Source organism: Dama dama, chromosome 9 (assembly GCF_033118175.1).
Source record: "Dama dama isolate Ldn47 chromosome 9, ASM3311817v1, whole genome shotgun sequence".
In the NCBI taxonomy this organism is placed as follows: domain Eukaryota; kingdom Metazoa; phylum Chordata; class Mammalia; order Artiodactyla; family Cervidae; genus Dama; species Dama dama.
This window is the reverse complement of record NC_083689.1, coordinates 70,521,772-70,540,453: the sequence shown is the minus strand read 5'-3', so window position 1 is coordinate 70,540,453 and position 18,682 is coordinate 70,521,772. Positions and strand designations below refer to the sequence as shown.

Genomic DNA, 18,682 nt, shown 5'->3' with positions numbered 1-18,682 from the left:
CAGCCATTACTGCTACTCCAAGAATGACTACCACTACTCCAACAACCACCACTACTACCCAAAAGACTACAACCACTATGACTCCAACCACCACCACCACCACCACTACTCCAAGAACAACCACCACTACAAGAAAGACAACCATTAGTACTGCTCTGAGAACGACTACCACTACTCCAAAAACCACCACTACTACCCAAAAGACTACAACCACTACGACTCCAACCACCACCACCACCACTACTCCAAGAACAACCACCACTACAAAAAAGACAACTGTTACTACTACTCCGAGAATGACTACTACTACTCCAACAACCACCACTACTACCCGAAAAACAACAACCACTATGACTCCAACCACCACCACCACCACTACTCCAAGAAAAACCACCACTACAAGGAAGACAACCGTTACTACTACTCCGAGAACGACTACCTCTACGCCAACAACCACCACTATCTCCAAAAAAACAACCACCATGATTCCATCAACCACCACCACCACTACTCCAAGAATAACCACAACTACAAGAAGGACAACCATTACCACTACTCCAAAAATGACTACCACTACTCCAACCACCACCACCACCACCACATCTACTCCAAGAACAACCTCCACTACAAGAAAGACAACGTTTACTACTATTCCAAGAATGACTACAACTATTCCAGCAAGCAAAACTACCACCCCCAAAACAACAATCACCAGGAATCCAACAACCACCATCTCCAGCACCACTACTCCAAGACAAACCACCACTACAAGAAAGACAACCATTACTACTACTCCAACAACGGCTACCACTCTTTCAACAACCACCACTACTACCCCCAAAAGAACAACCACCATGACTCAATCAACCACCTACACCAGTACTCTAAGAACAACCACCACTACAAGAAAGACAACCTTTATTGCTACTCCAATGATTATGAATATTCCAACAACCACCACTACTACTCCAAAAACAACCAACACTACTCCCACTACCACAAACACCACCACCACTACTCCAAGAACAAATACCACTACAAGAAAGACAACCATTACTACTACTCCAATAACGAGTACCACTATTTCAACAACCACCGTTATTACCCCCAAAACAACAACCACCACGACTCCAGCAACCACCAACCCCACCACCACTACTCCAAGAACAACCACCACTATAAGAAAGACAACCATTACTACTACTCCAACAATGACAACCACTATTCCAACAACCACCGCTACTATCCCCAAAACAAAAACCACCACAACTCCAGCAATCACCACCACTACTCCAACCACAATGGTCACCACTGCTCCAAATACCACCACCACTGCTGTGCTAACGACAATCACCACCACGACTCCAACCATGATGGTCACCACTGCTTCAGTGACAGCGAGGTCCACTACTTCCGCTCCTCCAATGCTAGCAACCAAAAAGGACCTCCAGCCAGGTAAGCAAAAGTAATTCTAAGTGCAGAAGTTTTTAAAGTAGAGGATATATACCATCCAGAGTACTGTGTTAAGGCAGATGTACAATCTAGGGTAGGGATTCTTAACAGGTTTCCAAACCTGGCTTCACAGAATCTGTGAACCACTTGTACCCTCTTATATTCATCTTTTGTATCTTTAAGCATTTTCAGAGTGAGAGGGATCTATGGTTTTTATTAGATTCTCAAAGGAAACATTAATAGCAAAAAAAAGGCCAGACCACTGGTGGTGGACATCTACGAAGGATGGTGCATTCAGCTCAGTTTAACATAGAATTATGAGGAAAAAATAAGGGTGCCAGAACAGGGCCAAGTGTATCAGATTCTGTCTTACAAGGAGCTCTGAGGAGATCATTTAATCCATTTTGAAGCCTAACCCAACACTTGAGGATAAGATTTCAGTGAAGTTAATGCTTACTCTGTTTCCTGTGTCAGGAAACATGCTAACTGCTTTACAAGTATTAAGCTCCTTAATTCTTATGACAACCCCAGGACTGATGCTAAAGCTGAAGCTCCAATACTTTGGCCACCTTATGTGGACAGCTGATTCATTGGAAAAGATCCTGATGCTGGGAAAGATCGAAGGCAAAAGGAGAAGAGGGTGGCAGAGAATAAGATGGTTAGACAGTATCGCTGACTCAATGAATATGAGTTTGAGCAAACTCCAGGAGACAGAGAAGGACAGGGAAGCATGGCATGCTACAGTCATGGGGTTGCAAAGAGTCGGACATGACTTAACAACTGAACAACAAAAGATGTGTAAAAAGTGAAATAATTCTGTTGTTAAGCTCTCAGTTCATTATCTAGATCAGATTTATTCATGATAATGAAATGCCTACATAGCAGGGTCATACGTCAAGGGCATCTATTAATATATTTCTAAGAAAGAGTCAAAGGGTAATTTCTGATTTCGTTTTGTTTGTTATTTCTGCTGGGGGTATAAATTTTCCTCCACCAATTGAACACTATTTTTCTGTTCTTGTCATTCCTATAGCTTCTTTATCTTCTCCAACTCAGACAGCAGAAACCCAGCCTACTACCGTGTATGAAACAAACATAACCAGCTCACCATGGCACTCTTGTTCAACAGGTAACTTCAGTTTCTTTCCTGAACACCTGGGAGCTTTCAAATTTTGATAAGTATTAGCACATTGTTAAGAGCACATATTCTGAAATAAGACAAGTGTGAGTTCAATGCCCTAATGGCTATTCCACTCAGCTATGCAACTTGAACAAATGTCTTATTACCCTCTTTGAATCTGTTTTTATCCTTTGGAAAATGGGTGAAATATTACTTATTCTTCCAAGCATTATTTGAGATAAAGATTTTGGGACACAGTTATAAGGTGAGTGTTAGAATGGCAACTATGACTGTTACTTACAAAGTCCAGAAATGTACATTTGAGTTACATGAGCTTATGTGATTTGAGCTTATATGATTTGGGACCATCTACATGCATATCCACATTTTTCTAAAAATGAATCAGCCTTGTCTTTAAACTTATTTCTAGGTATACTTCCCTGGACAGAGCTTTAAAACAATTAAATCCAAACTGGTCCATACCAAACTGGTCACTTGTTTATGCTTCCTCTAAGCCCCAGAAACTACACGGAGCCAGGAGGCTCCCCTGCTGCCTTGTCGAACTTTCATTTCACATGAACACTTTGAGTTGGGTTGAGGACATGGACACCAGAACTAAAGAGGCAGGTCCACTAGGATTGTGCTATTCCACTCCAAAAGTCTCCCAGTTCTCCCTAGTCTTGGAAAGTCCATATTCTATGAGATATAAGATTAGTCTGTTTTTCCTACAATGGAGAAAGATGATATTGATTTGTCATCTTTCCCAGCTAACTCTTTTATCCATGGTGGTAAATTTGGAGAGTGCCACATGTGACCCCTTTGTAATGTAGAACTGGTTAATTTGTCCATGTGCCTGTGAAGCATCCAAACAAGGTCAGATTTTCTAAGATTTGTGCATTTGATTCATCATGCTTAGGAGGTGCTAATCTGTAGCAGACACCAAGGGTGGGCTACTTTGCCAATCATTCAAGGAAGCTGTTAATTGAAAATGGACATGCAGCGGGACTCAGAGAGGGATCAATTTAATTGGAATTAGCTAATAGTGCCATTTGGTTTTGAAAGTGAAATCCTTGGTGTGAACTGTTTCTGGGCACAAAAACAAAGAGAAAGCAGATAAAAATACATGTTAGAGCAGGTGGAGCAACAGTACCCCACTCTTTTAGGCTAAGAGGAAGAACAAAGTAGGAAACGGAAAATTGTTCTCTAAAATATGTCACTAAAACCTGGTCAAGGTAGACTTGCCAGCATGGAACAGACATTGGAGCAGCTGTGTTCCCACGACTTCTGTGACTGCTGCTGTCCTGGCAGCATCTCTGAGGCCCTTCAGCCAAGTCCTCACAGGGCCCGAGTCACACTTCAGTGGATTAAAGCCTCACAAAGCAAAGAATGTTAGTCCAGAAGGAATTTTGGTTTCATATGGCCTGCACCTACCTTTTCAGATGCATGTGCCAGCAAATTGTTGTATATTATCTCATTTAATTCTTTCAGGGCAGGTTTATTTCTTGCCATTGCCAGACTGAGGAGGACATTTTGTTCTACTTCGGAGACAAACAGCTTCCAATTCAACTGCCCGCCCATGGCAGTTTCATGCTGCACGCCCATGGGCAAGTGGTTTCATTCCTCACTACCTATTTATAAGGAATGAAGGACATGATATTTGGAAAATCCATTGCCTGGTGTCCCTTCCCCATTGCTCCTATTGTTATATAGCAACATAATTGTGATACCTGATATTTGTTTAACATGGTGTTAAGCACCTTACATGCATCATCTAATGTGACAACTTTATGAGACAGGTGCTATCAACAGCTTGTAGTTCAAGGTTACCCCAGGTAGAAATATAGATACTTACATTTACATGAATATTCATGTAATGTGTATGTAAAGGACATTGATCAAGGTCACATTGGTAAGTGACGTGTCAACACTGAAGTCAAGTTTTATCTGACTCATGTCCTTGCTATTTTTTTTTTACAACATCACTCATTCTATAGCAAAGAATTTAATGTTATAACTTAAGTCATACACAGAGACTAAACTGTAGATAATGTCTTTGTCTCTTGAACAAGTAGTGTCGGAATGTTTCAGTTGTAGATACGGAAATGTAAAGTGTGAAAATTTAGGGTGATATTGTTAGTTCATTTTCACTATCATTAGAAAATGATGGTCTTATAGCTCTGTCAGTAGTATGGGAATCTGTGAGACCTGCAGTATTTTCACTGAATGGGAACATAATGTGTGCATTCGTTATGAGCTGAGGCTCTTGGCCTTTAGTAGAGTTGGAAACTTCAACCATTTCAGCACCTCATCTAAAATTTCAGATTAAGAAAATTGGTATAAAGATATAAAGTGCTTGTATATAATAGATACTCAGTAAAGAGAGAAGCCTGTATTTGACCTTTAGTTGCTTAGAAGGACCAACAGTATATGTTCTGTGTGACAAAAGAGATATTTTAAAACACTATTAAAATTTGGATATTCAAAACTTTAAGGAATAATATCCTTTTATATTGGGATTTTAGGTAGTATAAAGTATACTGGCCTTGGGAGTGATGTAACATATTCTCTTTCTTTTTTTTTATTTTTTTTATTTTTTATTTTTTTTTAATTTTTATTATTATTTTTTTTTCCAGTGGGTTTTGTCATACATTGCTATGAATCAGCCATGGATTTACATGTATTCCCAATCCCGATCCCCCCTCCCACCTCCCTCTCCATCTCTTTCTTTTTTAAAAATTATTTATTTTATTTTATTTTGACATTTCTCAGTGATTTTATTTTATTTATTTATTTATTTTTCTTTACTTTTTTTTTAAGCATCTGATTGATTGATTGATTGATTTTTTTACTTTACAATATTGTATTGGTTTTGCCATACATTTACATGAATCCGCCACAGGTGTACATGTGTTCCCCATCCTGAATCCCCCTCCCAACTTCCTTCCCATCCCATCCCTCTGGGTCACCCCAGTGCACCAGTCCCGAGCACCCTGTCTCATGCATTGAACCTGGACTGGTGATTCATTTCACATATGATAATTCACATATTTCAATGACATTCTCCCAAATCATCCCACCCTCACCCTCTGCCATAGAGTCCAAAAGGCTGTTCTATACATCTGTGTCTCTTTTGCTGTCTCACATACAGGGTTATAATTACCATCTTTCTATATTCCATATATATGCATTAGTATACTGTATTGGTGTTTTTCTTTCTGGATTACTTCACTCTGTATAATAGGCTCCAGTTTCAGCCACCTCATTAGAACTGATTCAAATGTATTCTTTTTAGTGGCTGAATAATATTCCGTGGTGTATATGTACCACAGCTTTCTCATCCATTCGTCTGCTGATGGACATCTAGGTTGCTTCCATGTCCTGGCTATTGTAAACAGTGCCGCGATGAACATAAGGGTGCACATGTCTCTTTCAGTTCTGGTTTCCTCGGTGTGTATGCCCGGGAGTGGGATTGCTGGGTCATATGGCAGTTCTATTTCCAGTTTTTTAAGGAATCTCCACACTGTCCTCCATAGCGGCTGTACTAGTTTGCATTCCCACCAACAGTGTAAGAGGGTTCCCTTTTCTCCGCACCCTCTCTAGCATTTATTGTTTGTAGACTTTTTGATAGCAGCCATTCTGACTGGCGTGAGATGGTACCTCATTGTGGTTTTGATTTGCATTTCTCTGATAATGAGTGATGTTGAGCATCTTTTCATTTGTTTGTTAGCCATCTGTATGCCTTTTTTGGAGAAACTCTGTTTAGTTATTTGGCCCAACTTTTTGGACCAAAACTTTTTGATTGGGTCTTTTATTTTTCTAGAATCGAGGTGCAGGAGTTGCTTGTACATTTTAGAGATTAATTCTTTGTGCATTGCTTCATTTGCTATTATTTCTCCCATTCTGAAGGCTGTCTTTTCACCTTGCTTATAGTTTCCTTTGTTGTGCAGAAGCTTTCAATTTTAATTAGGTCCCATTTGTTTATTTTGCTTTTATTTCCAATATTCTAGGGGGTGGGTCATATAGGATCCTGCTGTGGTTTCTAAAGCACATTTGGATCAGTGTCTGGGCACACTGGCATATAATGTAGGAGTTGGATGCCACCTGTTTGAGGTATCTTAGTGCATTTCACTCACACTTTGAATGTAAGACCAATGTAATGTTCATTTTGAACAGAGTGGTTCTGCTCTTTGGATGTGTAATGACCTCTGAGCACTCACTGGAAGTTTCTGAGCTGCCATGAATATTTTGATTATTTATCTGTAAGTGGTAATTTTTAACCTAGTTCTGAGAATGGGTCACTCTGACTTGTCTAAAATTGTCAGTAAATTTTCTGTGAGCATCCTTTTTTTTTTTTTTTCCAATAGGGAGGGGAAAAAAAGAGTTCATTTTCAAAGGGTCCATGACAAAATGGTTAAGAAGCACAACCTTACTACTTAAATTAATAAATGTTAGTAAATTACTCTTGGGATGCCTACAGAATTAGGCCATATGATTATTCAACTTTCCCTTTATTACCAAAGGCAGTGGGAATATATTTGGTGTTTGCAGGAAAGTTCAGTATCTTTTTGTAATTCTTTTTAATTTTCTTTCATGTTGAGCAGATGGAAATGGCACTGTGACACAGTCTCCAGATCCCCACTGGCATAACAATGAAACTGTAAGCATATTCCTTCCTATTTTATTAGCGTGATTCACTTATATGTCTCTTCTGGAATCAAGTTACATTTAGAGATTATTATTGTCAGACTAGTCCAGAGATTGACTTTTCCTAATTTAAAAAATAAAGTAAGAAAAGAATTTGACTCTTCAATAGGGATACTTTCATTAATTTTTAAAGTCTATACAGATGCACTAGTTTGTTAGAAATACCTGAAAAGTGATATTTTACTCTAGACACACTTATACACACCTAGGACAGAATTTCTCCTTCCAGAAAATAAGAAAAAAAAAGAGTGAATTATTTCAGGCATAGTGAATTAACATTACATACCAAGAAAGACTTAGATCATTGTTAGAGAAATAATATGCCTTGAATTGATGTAGTAGAATGGGGGCCATCCCCACCAAAAATATTATGTCAATGAAAGTGTGATTCCTTAAACATAGGTTCCCTAATATACTTTTTCAATCCAATTTTCCTCCTATAGAGAAATTTTGAGGCCACTGCTGAGTCTTTCTAAATATAATCCTCCCCATATGATGACATATTAAGGTCCTAAGGTCTTCAACAACTTTGTGATTCTATAATTTGTTCTCACACTTTTCCCAGTTAGCTTGGGAAAAATCCAAAGGACTATAGTCTCATGATGTTCATCAAAGCCTCATCTTTGTGTGTAAGTTAGAGGAATTTATCAGTGAGAGTTTTACTTTTGGCTCCCTTGGGTGAAACAACTTTCCTTTCACTATGTGCAAATAACTCTTAGAAGCAAAAAACATGAACAGATTCAGGTATGAGAGTAATCTTGATTGCAAGTGGTGAGAAGTTGCAGCATGGACATTGTAAGAGAAATTCAAGTTCAAGCAAAGTGGGGTTAATGTGACATCAATGGCCTTATATTGCAAAGCTTAGTGACAATGAGAATACTACCACATAAGAATGATATGAAAGATTTTAATCACTCTGATGATATGGGTACTGATGAATCTGATGGATATGGGCTGAATTTGTTTGTGCTTGTTAAATAGCAGAACTGCCACCATGTAAATGTCCTGTCAGTCAGACTTATGCTAGTTTAAAAAAAAGAAACAAACACTCTGAATGATAAGATTGTTTTTGACCTCAGTTATCTGCAGGACAGGTATATTTAGTAGCAATTAATCTCTTCTATATAATATAAGCAGTATAGAAGCAAGTTCACAATAGGTGGTAGCCCAATCGTGGGCGTTTTGTGTCTTGACCGTGAAGATATCAAGGTGTCTCCCAGGTATCTTGAAACCAAGCAGCATATATTTCCACCCAGTAGGTCAACTTATTGATCTGCATCGTAAGGAGAGAATGAACATATACATAAAGATGTATAAAAAAAGATATACATTGTTGCTTTTTATTATCATGAAAATGTGACAAACAACCTAAACATTCCATAATAGGAGATTAATTACTTATCAGTTAAGCATGCCCATTTATTGCCATTAACAATGTTGTCACTGCAGTGTACTTACTGCCATGAGAAGACAGTGTCAATTGTTAAATGAAAAAACTAAGTCTTCAAATAGCATTGGGACTTCCCTGACAGTCCAGTGATTAAGACTCCATGCCTCCAATGAAGTAAGTACAGGTTCGATGGCTGATCAGGGAACTAAGATCCCACATGCCATGTAGCATTGCCAAAAATGAAAAAAATATATATTTATAAATATATATGTAGGTTACAGATACAAAATAAAATGATGTATATACTGTTGTTTACATTGGATATGGTATGTGTATCTGTTAATAAAAGTACTAGAAGATAAAATTCTAGAAGAGTATGTAATGAAAAATGGTAATAGTAACTATTTCTGGATATTGAAATTATGGTTGATTTTTGTTTTGCTTTTTTTATCCTGAGCTGCACATTCTAAAATGAGCTTCCAGTTTTTATGAAACATAAAATTTTTTAAAAAGCAAGCAAAGACTGCTTCCTGTAACCCTGTGTTCCATCTAACTGCTTTACCTCCCACAAGTAAGGTGATAACACAGCTTTTCCCTCCCAAGGCACTGACTGTTTTCCATTTAGGCAAGGACAGCTCAGAGGCTAGGTCACCCTCCTCTGTATTCCTCATAGTGTTTATCAGGAGGTACCTGAAGTACGTTTCCCAAAACCCTATTTATTCTGCATTTGACAGAAAAAGAGGTTTGGAGAGGCTAAATAACTTGCTAGGGTCACAGAGCAACTAAATAAAAGTTAATCTGGGATTCTGACTCCAGAGATTAAACTCTTATGCAGGAGACTTGAGGCTTAATCTTTTTCTCTGGTTTTCCACTTCCTTTCTGTTAAAATACCTACCTGGTGGGACATCTTTAGAATTAGAATTAAGCTATGTAAAGGAGGCAAGCATGATGGCCTGAGATGTTTTGGGTTTACTCTAGGACGTGATGATCCCTCACACTAGGAATTTTTTTCCCAGTTGCACAGCATTTTAATTGTTAAGCAGAGCCATGAATCTGAGCAGCCTTTCATGCCCATTTACAAAGACACAGAATCTTGAATTCTAGTTCAAAAAAGTGTTTTAATTAATGGCCAGTTTCAGGAACTGAACACATTGAAATAGCACCACCATGGCAACTTATATAGGGACCAAAATTGTTTTTTTATTAACATCATAAGAGGATTATTTATGAAAGGAGCTTATTATTTTTACAATATATATAAATTATAATAATAAAGCACACTCATTTGAAGCATACAGTTTGAGTTTAACAAATCTGTACCCTTCTCTAAATACCACCGCTAGTAAGATGTAAACATTTCCACCACCCCCAAATACAGTTTGAATTTTGCGTTGTCTTAGAATTTCATCATAAGGCTACAACTTCACATCATTTGTACCTTTACCCCTCATGATCCAGAACTAGCCAGGGGCCAATAAACAATAATGTGTCTGGGTATATTATTTTCTGAGATGTTTTCTGCCTGTAACTCTAACAAGATTGTTTAATTTTTCTGTTTTGTGTTTGATCTGCTGATGTTTCTGTAGCGTGCGGCGCTGGCACAAGAAACATGGATGAGCACCAACAAGGGAGTCTACATTGGAATCTCTGTTACTGTTTTGGCATTGTTGCTCATGTTTGTGGCTTTCTGGATTAGGAGAAGTAAGTCACCTCAGGATTGAAATATTCAGGAATATTTTTGAGCCCACAGGAGTATTCTTGAGCCACATGATTTCAGTTTCACATAACTTCCTTGGTTCTTACCCATGTTCTTTTTCTATTTTTCATTTATCTTAAATTTATTGTTCCATAAGCATGAGAATTTATATGTGGAGAAATAAGCACTGGTTGTGTAAAGCTGATATTTGGAAGTCAAAAGCCACTGTAATATACAAGATTTGTTCCCTCCCATTTTGTTCTTTTCCCATTCCCTCAATAACAAATTTTTATCCCTATTGGGGGTAAAACTGTTGATGGTTTTATAGCATCCACTTAATAGAAGAAGCACAAGAGACATTAGGAGGGTACATGATTTCAGAGCTAGGAGAAGAACAAAGGGTTTCACATGACAGTCATCCGACACCTCCTGGTCTCCTTCCACCAGTTGTGTGTGTATGTGTGTGTAAAACCTGTCATCTATGGGAGAAGTGCAATATTCAGGGTTTTTTTTTTTTTTTTTTTTTTCAGTGAAATATAATGTCATTAAAGTAAGCTAGGGCATGTAGGTCAATACACTAAACCTACGAATCACAAGATACTTTATACCAGGGGACTTACTTGGCTCCTGGAGATTCAAGAGAAATTACCTGGATTTATCAGGTTAGGGTCCAGATTGATTTTTTTTCCTCCTTCTTTTTAAAAATATTCTTTCTTCTAAATTAATTTTTTTTAGACTCTGAGAGTTGCACTGATTTTGCTCATATTAAAATAATAATCGTAATAATATATTGGTTTGGAAAAAAATCTCACGAACTCTTTGGCTTGCATGTTTAATTTTCTCTTCATTTTTCCTTCAATTGAGGATATTTTTGCCTGGGTAACAAGGCGGAGCTACTTCGGTAAGTTTGAAATGGTTTGTGTTAGTAATGCCTTTTGATGTTCTTACTCTAGTAAACATAAGGAAAATTTCTCTGTCCCTCTCCTCTTTTCCTTCCGAGTTCTCCATTTTATACTCTGGATCCTGAAAAATCTAGTATATAGAGCACCTCCATTGCTGTTCAACCTTCCAGAGATGATTTTAGCATCTCTGTGCTGCTGCTGCTGCTAAGTCGCTTCAGTCGTGTCCGACTCTGCGACTCCATTGACGGCAGCCCACCAGGCTCCTCCCTCCCTGGGATTCTCCAGGCAAGAATACTGGAGTGGGTTGCCATTTCCTTCTCCAAGCATCTCTGTATTTCCCTGGAATTGTATCATAACTGCTACAGAAACAACACCTCAAACCTTATCTCTCAGAGCATGAGAACTAAATTGCAGCTATTGTTTCAGGGATCATTTGAATGGGTTGTTTAGTTTGTTATTTGATTTCATTCAGTGCTTCGTTTCTTGCATGTCTATTGAATCTCTATTATATTCCTAAAAGATGAGCAGAACAGACAGAAAACATGTAAATGAACAAGCAGGGCCTGATAGAACTTCCAGAGAAATACCATGGGGAATACTGGAGCAGGGCAGTAGGCTATGTGAGTGAGCTCCAAGGATGCAGAAGGCAGCTCTGCAAAAATCTGGAGGAAGACACCTCCAGCCTGAAGACCTGCAAAGGCAGGGAGTAGGGACATGCCTCCAGCTCCCCACGGTTCCCACCTCCCCTATTGTTCCATAACCAGCCTGCTCTGTTGATTTACGTTAGTTGTCTGGCCTCATGGGGATTTCAATTTACAGTTTTTGCAAATTCACCCCTTCACCTTCATTTAATTTAATAAAAAGTTAAATCTTCTTTGTAAGCATCCCCGAAGTCATTTTCCCAAACATCTGTAAAGGTAGGAAACCACTACCTACTTCCAACAAAATAACCTGTTTCATCTGGTCAGCTTGGGCTTTAAGCAAAGTCATTCTTTGACTCCAAATTCCTCCCTCTTTAACGGCCATCCATTATTCTTAGTTCTCTTTCATTGGATATTTGTGCCCAATCTTTCCTCCATCTGAGTTAATCACATAAGCCAGTCCACAAAATTCACCTTGAATAATCTCCAGCGTATTGCAAGTGTTCCATAGACGCTGGATTTTTTTTATTGCAGACATGCAGCAATAAACCTGTGAGACAGGTAGTAGTATTATTCTCAGTTTACAAATTAGAAAACAGTTTTAGAGATGTTAAGTGACATCCAAGGTCACATCACATAGCAGGTCTCTTAGAGTCCAAAACCCAGACTTTTAGGAGTTTTTGACTGTCAGCTTCCAAGAGTGGAAAAAAAATAAGTACTCCCTACAGACAGAAAAGCATGAGTGATGGCATCCTTTTATTTCATTTTTGTTCTTTCAATGTTTACTTCTTTAAGGTTTTAGTTTTTAATCATCTAATTCGAAAATAAAATGTTTATTGTAGAAAATGCTGTATAATATAGAAAAGAAAACAAAACCAAAACAGAAAGGTGTATTTCCTCGTGATGTTATTTTTCAGGCAGCTATATCAGGTTGACTCATTTTTTTTTTTTTTTTTTTGACAATAAAAGGAGGTTTTTTTATTCAAAGGTATAACTGGATAAGTAGATTTGTTTACAACCATTCTTGTGAAATACTTTTTAAAAAAATACAACCAACTTCTTTCCAAATAGCAGACACAGACTTCAGCTATGTTGACCTAATTTTTGGTTGATAATGTACATGATTATGCAGAAACAGGCAAGCTCACACTGGTAGATTAACTATCTCAGTCAAAACTCCGTTTGTGGCCCCCACTTCTTGATCGATTTCTATTCCCACTTCGTCTTCTACCATCTTGTCGACTTCCTGACCGACTCCCCTGCCGACTCTGTCTACCTGACCGGCCACCGGATCGACCACCTGGCCGGCCCGACCGGCCTGACCGGCCACTTGGCCAACCACTCCTCTGTCTGGAATTAGAAGATGTGTTTCCATCATAATATTCTTCAATTTCAGGCAACTTGGCTGGCACTGAGAGTATCCAGTCTGAATCATGCCACTCTGCCTGTAACCTTTCTGATTCAGTTGTGGGAACATCAAAGCAAACACCCATATTTCCTTTTAGGAGGCACATTCTGGTAATTTGGGACACAGCATTACTACTCAGCTTTCTGTTAAGTTCTTTCCAAGCACAGCTGACATCCTGTATTTCTTCTGGGCTTTCCAGAGTCATGGTCACAAACCCCTTATCAGAGGTGATCAAAGATCGTGGTTCAAAACTCGATGCGCCAGAGATGTGGGCTAATGCTGCAGCCAATGCATCCACTGCCCCTTTCTCTTCTATCAGTCTCTGAGCTGATGGTCGGAAAAAATCATCAGCAGCATAAGAAACGGAAGCCAAAGACCTGATGGCATCCATGCTTTTAGATTTAACTAAATCCATTGTAGAAGGAACACCTACACGTTTAAAAGTAATTCCTGCTTTTTGTTCCATATATCGTAATTGACCTCTTTCTCTCGGTTGATAAAAACATATGCAGATCCCTGTCCGGCCAGCTCGACCTGTGCGTCCAGAGCGATGAATATAGGACTCAACATCCTGTGGAGGTGAACTCTGAATCACCAGGTCAACCTCAGGAATGTCCAAACCACGGGCAGCCACATTGGTTGCCACCAAAACTTTAAAACTACCCTCTCTGAAGCCTTTCAGTGTAATTTCTCTTTGTGACTGAGCGATGTCCCCATGTAAACACTGGGCATTCTGTTTTATGTGTGGATTCATGGCCATTTCAGTTACATTCTTTTTGGTCTCACAGAAGATAATAGCCCTCCCTTCAGACCCACTGTAGACTTGAAGGACATCTCCAATAACTGCTGGTCTCTGAGACCAGTGGCACTGGATGGCCAAATGTTCTACAGTAGTTGCAGCCTTTTGAGTCATTTTCCCAACAAGGTCAACCTGTTCATATCTGGATTTCATGTATTTTTTTGCAACTTTGTATACCCACTGTGGGCAAGTTGCTGAAAAAAGTAAAGTCTGAGGATTGTCTTCAGAATCAGTTTTGTAGGACTCATGGAGAATGTCTTCAACTTGTTCAGCAAAACCTAAATCTAACATTTGATCCACTTCATCAAGCACAACGTGGCGCAGTTTAGAAAGATCTAATCGGCCGCTCTGCAGATGGTCTTTGATACGACCTGGGGTCCCAACCAAGATGTCAATACCATTTCGAATATGATTAATTTGGCTTTGATACGATGTTCCGCCATAAAAACACGCCACACTGAGTTTCCTAGTTATATCTTTGAAGTCTTTGGCTACTTGGTTTGCCAGTTCCCTTGTAGGAGCCAAAACAAGTACCTTTGGTGAGCGGCTTTTTTTAATTGTCTCTTGATTTCTTTGGAGTCTTTCAATCAACGGGATGGCAAAAGAGAATGTCTTTCCTGTTCCTGTCCGCGCTTGAGCAATTAAATCTTTTCCTTCATATACAGGACCAAAAGTCTTAACTTGAATAGGAAAGAGATATGTTACCCCTCGACCTTTCAGAAGCTTTATAGTCTCTTCAGAAATAGGGAAATTGGAGAAGGCTCCTTCTTTCTGTTCACGTGTTAGGGTCTCTTCTAGTTTATTATCATTTGATTTATGAGTAGAACTATTTAAAGATGACACTCGCTTTGATTTTTTTTCATGTTCATCAATATCTCCATTTGATAGATCTTTTCTTCTTGGCTTATGAGATTTAGAAAATTCATCTGAAAGTCTATCACATCCTTCCTCGGTGTCACCATTTAGCTTCTCTTTCATTTTAGCTTTTTTGGGTTTGGGAGCATCCAAGTCATCTGTAACACCATTTTCTCTTGTTTCTGATTTCTCATCTGAGTCATAATGGTGCCTTGACTTCCTTCTATCACTCCAGCACTGTGTAAAATGTTTTCAGCTTATCTTGTTTAAATCTTCATAACAACCCTTTTGCCTCTCCTTCCTCTGGCTCTCGGTCTCCTCCAAGGGTGCCTCCAGCTCCATAATGTCCCCCCAGAGGAGTTTCCCAGGCATCATTTGCCTCCACCGCTTGCTGCCGCCTCCCCCTGGGCACGGTGGCCACAACCACCTACGGGCAGCGACAGCGTGAAAGGAAGCGGGGGCTGGACGGCCTCCCGGCCAAGGCCGTCAGGTTGACTCATTTTGAGCTGCTGACACCTAACCTGTTTCCACACATGTAAGACTAATCTGTTTAAAGATCAGAGCTGAGTGAAGATTCAGTGCATTTCATATCATTTCTGGACAGGCTTAGGTAATAAAAATAGTGACTACTACAGACAACTTCTAAAAAAGCATTGATATCAAAACTCCCCAAATGACCTTTGTGTACACTTGATGTGTGAGCATTCATGATATAAAACTCATCTAACCCATGGCTTTCTAATTTTGACTGTTAAGGCAGGTTGTGAGTTTTGACTCTGTGATCTAGAACACACTTAGGTGAAGCAATACTATTTTACTACATCTGATATGCTCTGATATTTTGTATACTTATATATATTTATCTTAAATACAGGATACATACCACTAAATAACATTCGCTAAAGGGTCACAGTCCTCAGCCAGAAAAACGCCAGCCAGACCATTCCCTGCCCATCTTTGAGATTATGCATCCTGGTTTAGTACTTCAATTTGATGTGTGGTATTTGTCTTCTTAGACTATAACTTTTTGTCTTCTATTGCACGAGTGTCTTGGAAGAGACCAGTGTGAGTTTTTTGAAACCAAATGTGTGACTTTCTACCTCCTTATTAAAAATAATTTCCTGTAACTTCATATTCACAATTCTAGAAGCTTCTATTCATTTCATAGGATGTTTGAATGGGGCTCTGAGAAATGCAAATACCCAGGCTTGAATGAACATAAACATATAGGCTGCTCATACTTGAGAATGATCTTTTTTCTTACTCATGTTATTATTTTACAGTGTGATTCCATTGAAAGAGTCTGTCATTGGAGATTTGAAAAATGCAGCTCTGAAGCCTATCCAAGCAGAAGACAATATCTAAATTATTGAAGACTAAGTCCTGGATCCAGATTCTAAGGTGTTATGCCCTTGACTGTAGAAGACAGTGACCAGATACCGTGTCAGAGTCCTTTCAGTCAGCTGCACAGTTTTCCAGTCAGTTTCCTATGGCGTTCCTATGAGTCAGGGACACTGGGTAGTGTTGCTAGCTCAACTGTGTAAAGTCAACCTCTGTCACAGAGTCCTGATTTTTTATACTAAATTGGCTCAAATTTTCTGATCATCGCAGCTGCTTCTGCGGCTAGTCGCTTCTGTCGTATCGGACTCTGTGCGACCCCGTAGATGGCAGCCCACCAGGTTCTCCTGTCCTTGGGATTCTCCAGGCAAGAACGCTGGAGTGGGTTACCATTTCTTTCTCCAATTCATGAAAGTGAAAAGTGATAGTGAAGTCACTCAGTCGTGTCCTACTGTTAGCGACTCCATGGACTGCAGCCCACCGGGATCCTCCGTCCCTGGGATTTTCCAGGCAACAGTACTGGAGTGGGGTGCCATTACCTTCTCTGGATCATTGCAGAGGTCTCTTCAAAGCATGAAACATACTTCTTAGAACTGTACATTCTCTTTAGACCTCATGAATCCTGTTTTCCATCAAGAATTCTCATTGGGAAGATAGAAAAAAACATTTCTACCTCAGTTACCAAGGCTGTCAAGAATACCTGAATTCAACTTAGAATCAGGGCATCTAATCTGGGACTTAAAGGACTTAACATGCAAGCATTTCATGATTGTCCTTTTTTTTTTTTAAATCAAGTGACTCCAAATGTGATATGGCTTAGGGTCCCCAGTTTCAAATCATGGATGTGTGCAGGTTTTTATTTACCCAATAGAAAAATGGAGGTGAGTGTGACTTTGCCATTATAGACAAATTTGGTTTCTCAGGGTTCTGGAAATACAAGGCATTAAATGCTTTCTTTGGGAGAAGGATGGTATTTTAACAGTTAGAAGAAGCAATGGTATTGAGTAGACCATGAAGACACCAGAAGAAAATCAACAGCCATATAATTTATGATATTTTTGCTACATCAGTGCTACAGTTCTAGGTGCTTATGTTGACAACTGGCATTCTCTGATTTTTAGGATGAGGCAGGGCAGAAATAAATACAAGGAAAAAAGAGAGGGAGGGAGTAGCAAAAGAGGCTTTCTGTTTTAGAAAATGGAGTTTGCAAATATAATAGTATTGTTTGAGAGTGTTACCAGTTTCTACAAAATGTAAATTGTCCTCAAACCACTTTGATTTTTAAAATTGTTTTGGAGGGATAAAAGGTCTTTTTCATATTGAATCAATACCTGTGTTATATTTCTTTCTCACAACTCAATTAAAATTTGGTTTTACCAGAAGAATTAGACAAAGGCTAAATGTAAGGATAATTTTAATCATTTAGAAGCATTTCCACAAGAACAGTTAAAAGACTGGAGATTAATTTCATTTTGAGTAAACCCTGAAATAACTCATGCTTGAGTAATTTGGGGGACATTCAGAGCTACTCACACCAAAGTGGTCCATGAGGGCTGGATGCTTGTTTTTGAAGGCAATGTTTTTGACACTTTTGTTAAATTCTTGGCAATTAAAATAGATCCTCTGAGTAAAGGTTATATGGTCAAAGAAGATTGCTAAACATTGTATACTAGTTTTCACAAATGGGGCCAGATTAATCTGATTAAAAAAAAATTATGTTCCAACTACAATGTGTGGTTTTTTTTTTTTTAAACCAAGACAGCATGCATAAACATGCAGATTTCAAATTAAAGCCCAGATTTGTAACTTGTCAGGAAAACCCTGACAACCTTGGGCGGCAGCCCTATGCAGCCAGGGCCCCACTAGATGGCACCACATCCCTCAGGCCTTGCCTTGCCTGCAGCCTCGTTTGTTACCTGCTTTGTGTTTTGTGGGCCTTTGAATTTATGATTCATGCTCTATTTTCCGTTTCCTTCCGGAAGTTTTGTGATGGAACATTACAGGTTCTGGGAATCTGCTTGACTTTAATTGAGCATTTTCAAAATGTTGGAAACCCCTGAGCACAATGACTACTGGCATACCCAGTAGCATTCTGTGAAACAAGTCATGCAGCTTAGTAGAAAGCAGCTGGTACACAGAATTAGAGACTGTCCCTGAGCTCTCATTCTGTCTTACCAGGAACATTGGATGACATTAGAGTGCTGCTGCTGCTGCTAAGTCACTTCAGTCGTGTCCGACTCTGTGCGACCCCATAGACAGCAGCCCACCAGGCTCCCCCATCCCTGGGATTCTCCAGGTAAGAACACTGGAGTGGGCTGCCATTTCCTTCTCCAATGCATGAAAATGAAAAGTGAAAATGAGGTCACTCAGTTGTGTC

General features: G+C 39.2%; 2 protein-coding genes across 2 annotated transcripts; one reads left to right on the top strand and one right to left on the bottom strand.

Annotated features, from left to right (window-relative positions):
- Positions 1-453: 453 nt before the first annotated feature.
- LOC133061462 (integumentary mucin C.1-like) lies at positions 454-17,035 on the top strand. Its single transcript, XM_061149471.1, has 5 exons — positions 454-1,455; positions 2,486-2,581; positions 7,174-7,229; positions 10,253-10,367; positions 16,251-17,035. The coding sequence occupies exons 1-5, from the start codon at positions 483-485 to the stop codon at positions 16,253-16,255; spliced, it is 1,245 nt and encodes a 414-aa protein (XP_061005454.1). The 5' UTR covers positions 454-482; the 3' UTR covers positions 16,256-17,035.
- LOC133062602 (ATP-dependent RNA helicase DDX50-like) lies at positions 12,859-15,397 on the bottom strand. The gene is given in 1 exon segment (XM_061151822.1): positions 12,859-15,397. A coding segment is annotated over 1 exon segment (2,271 nt). The 5' UTR covers positions 15,343-15,397; the 3' UTR covers positions 12,859-13,071.
- Positions 17,036-18,682: the final 1,647 nt, after the last annotated feature.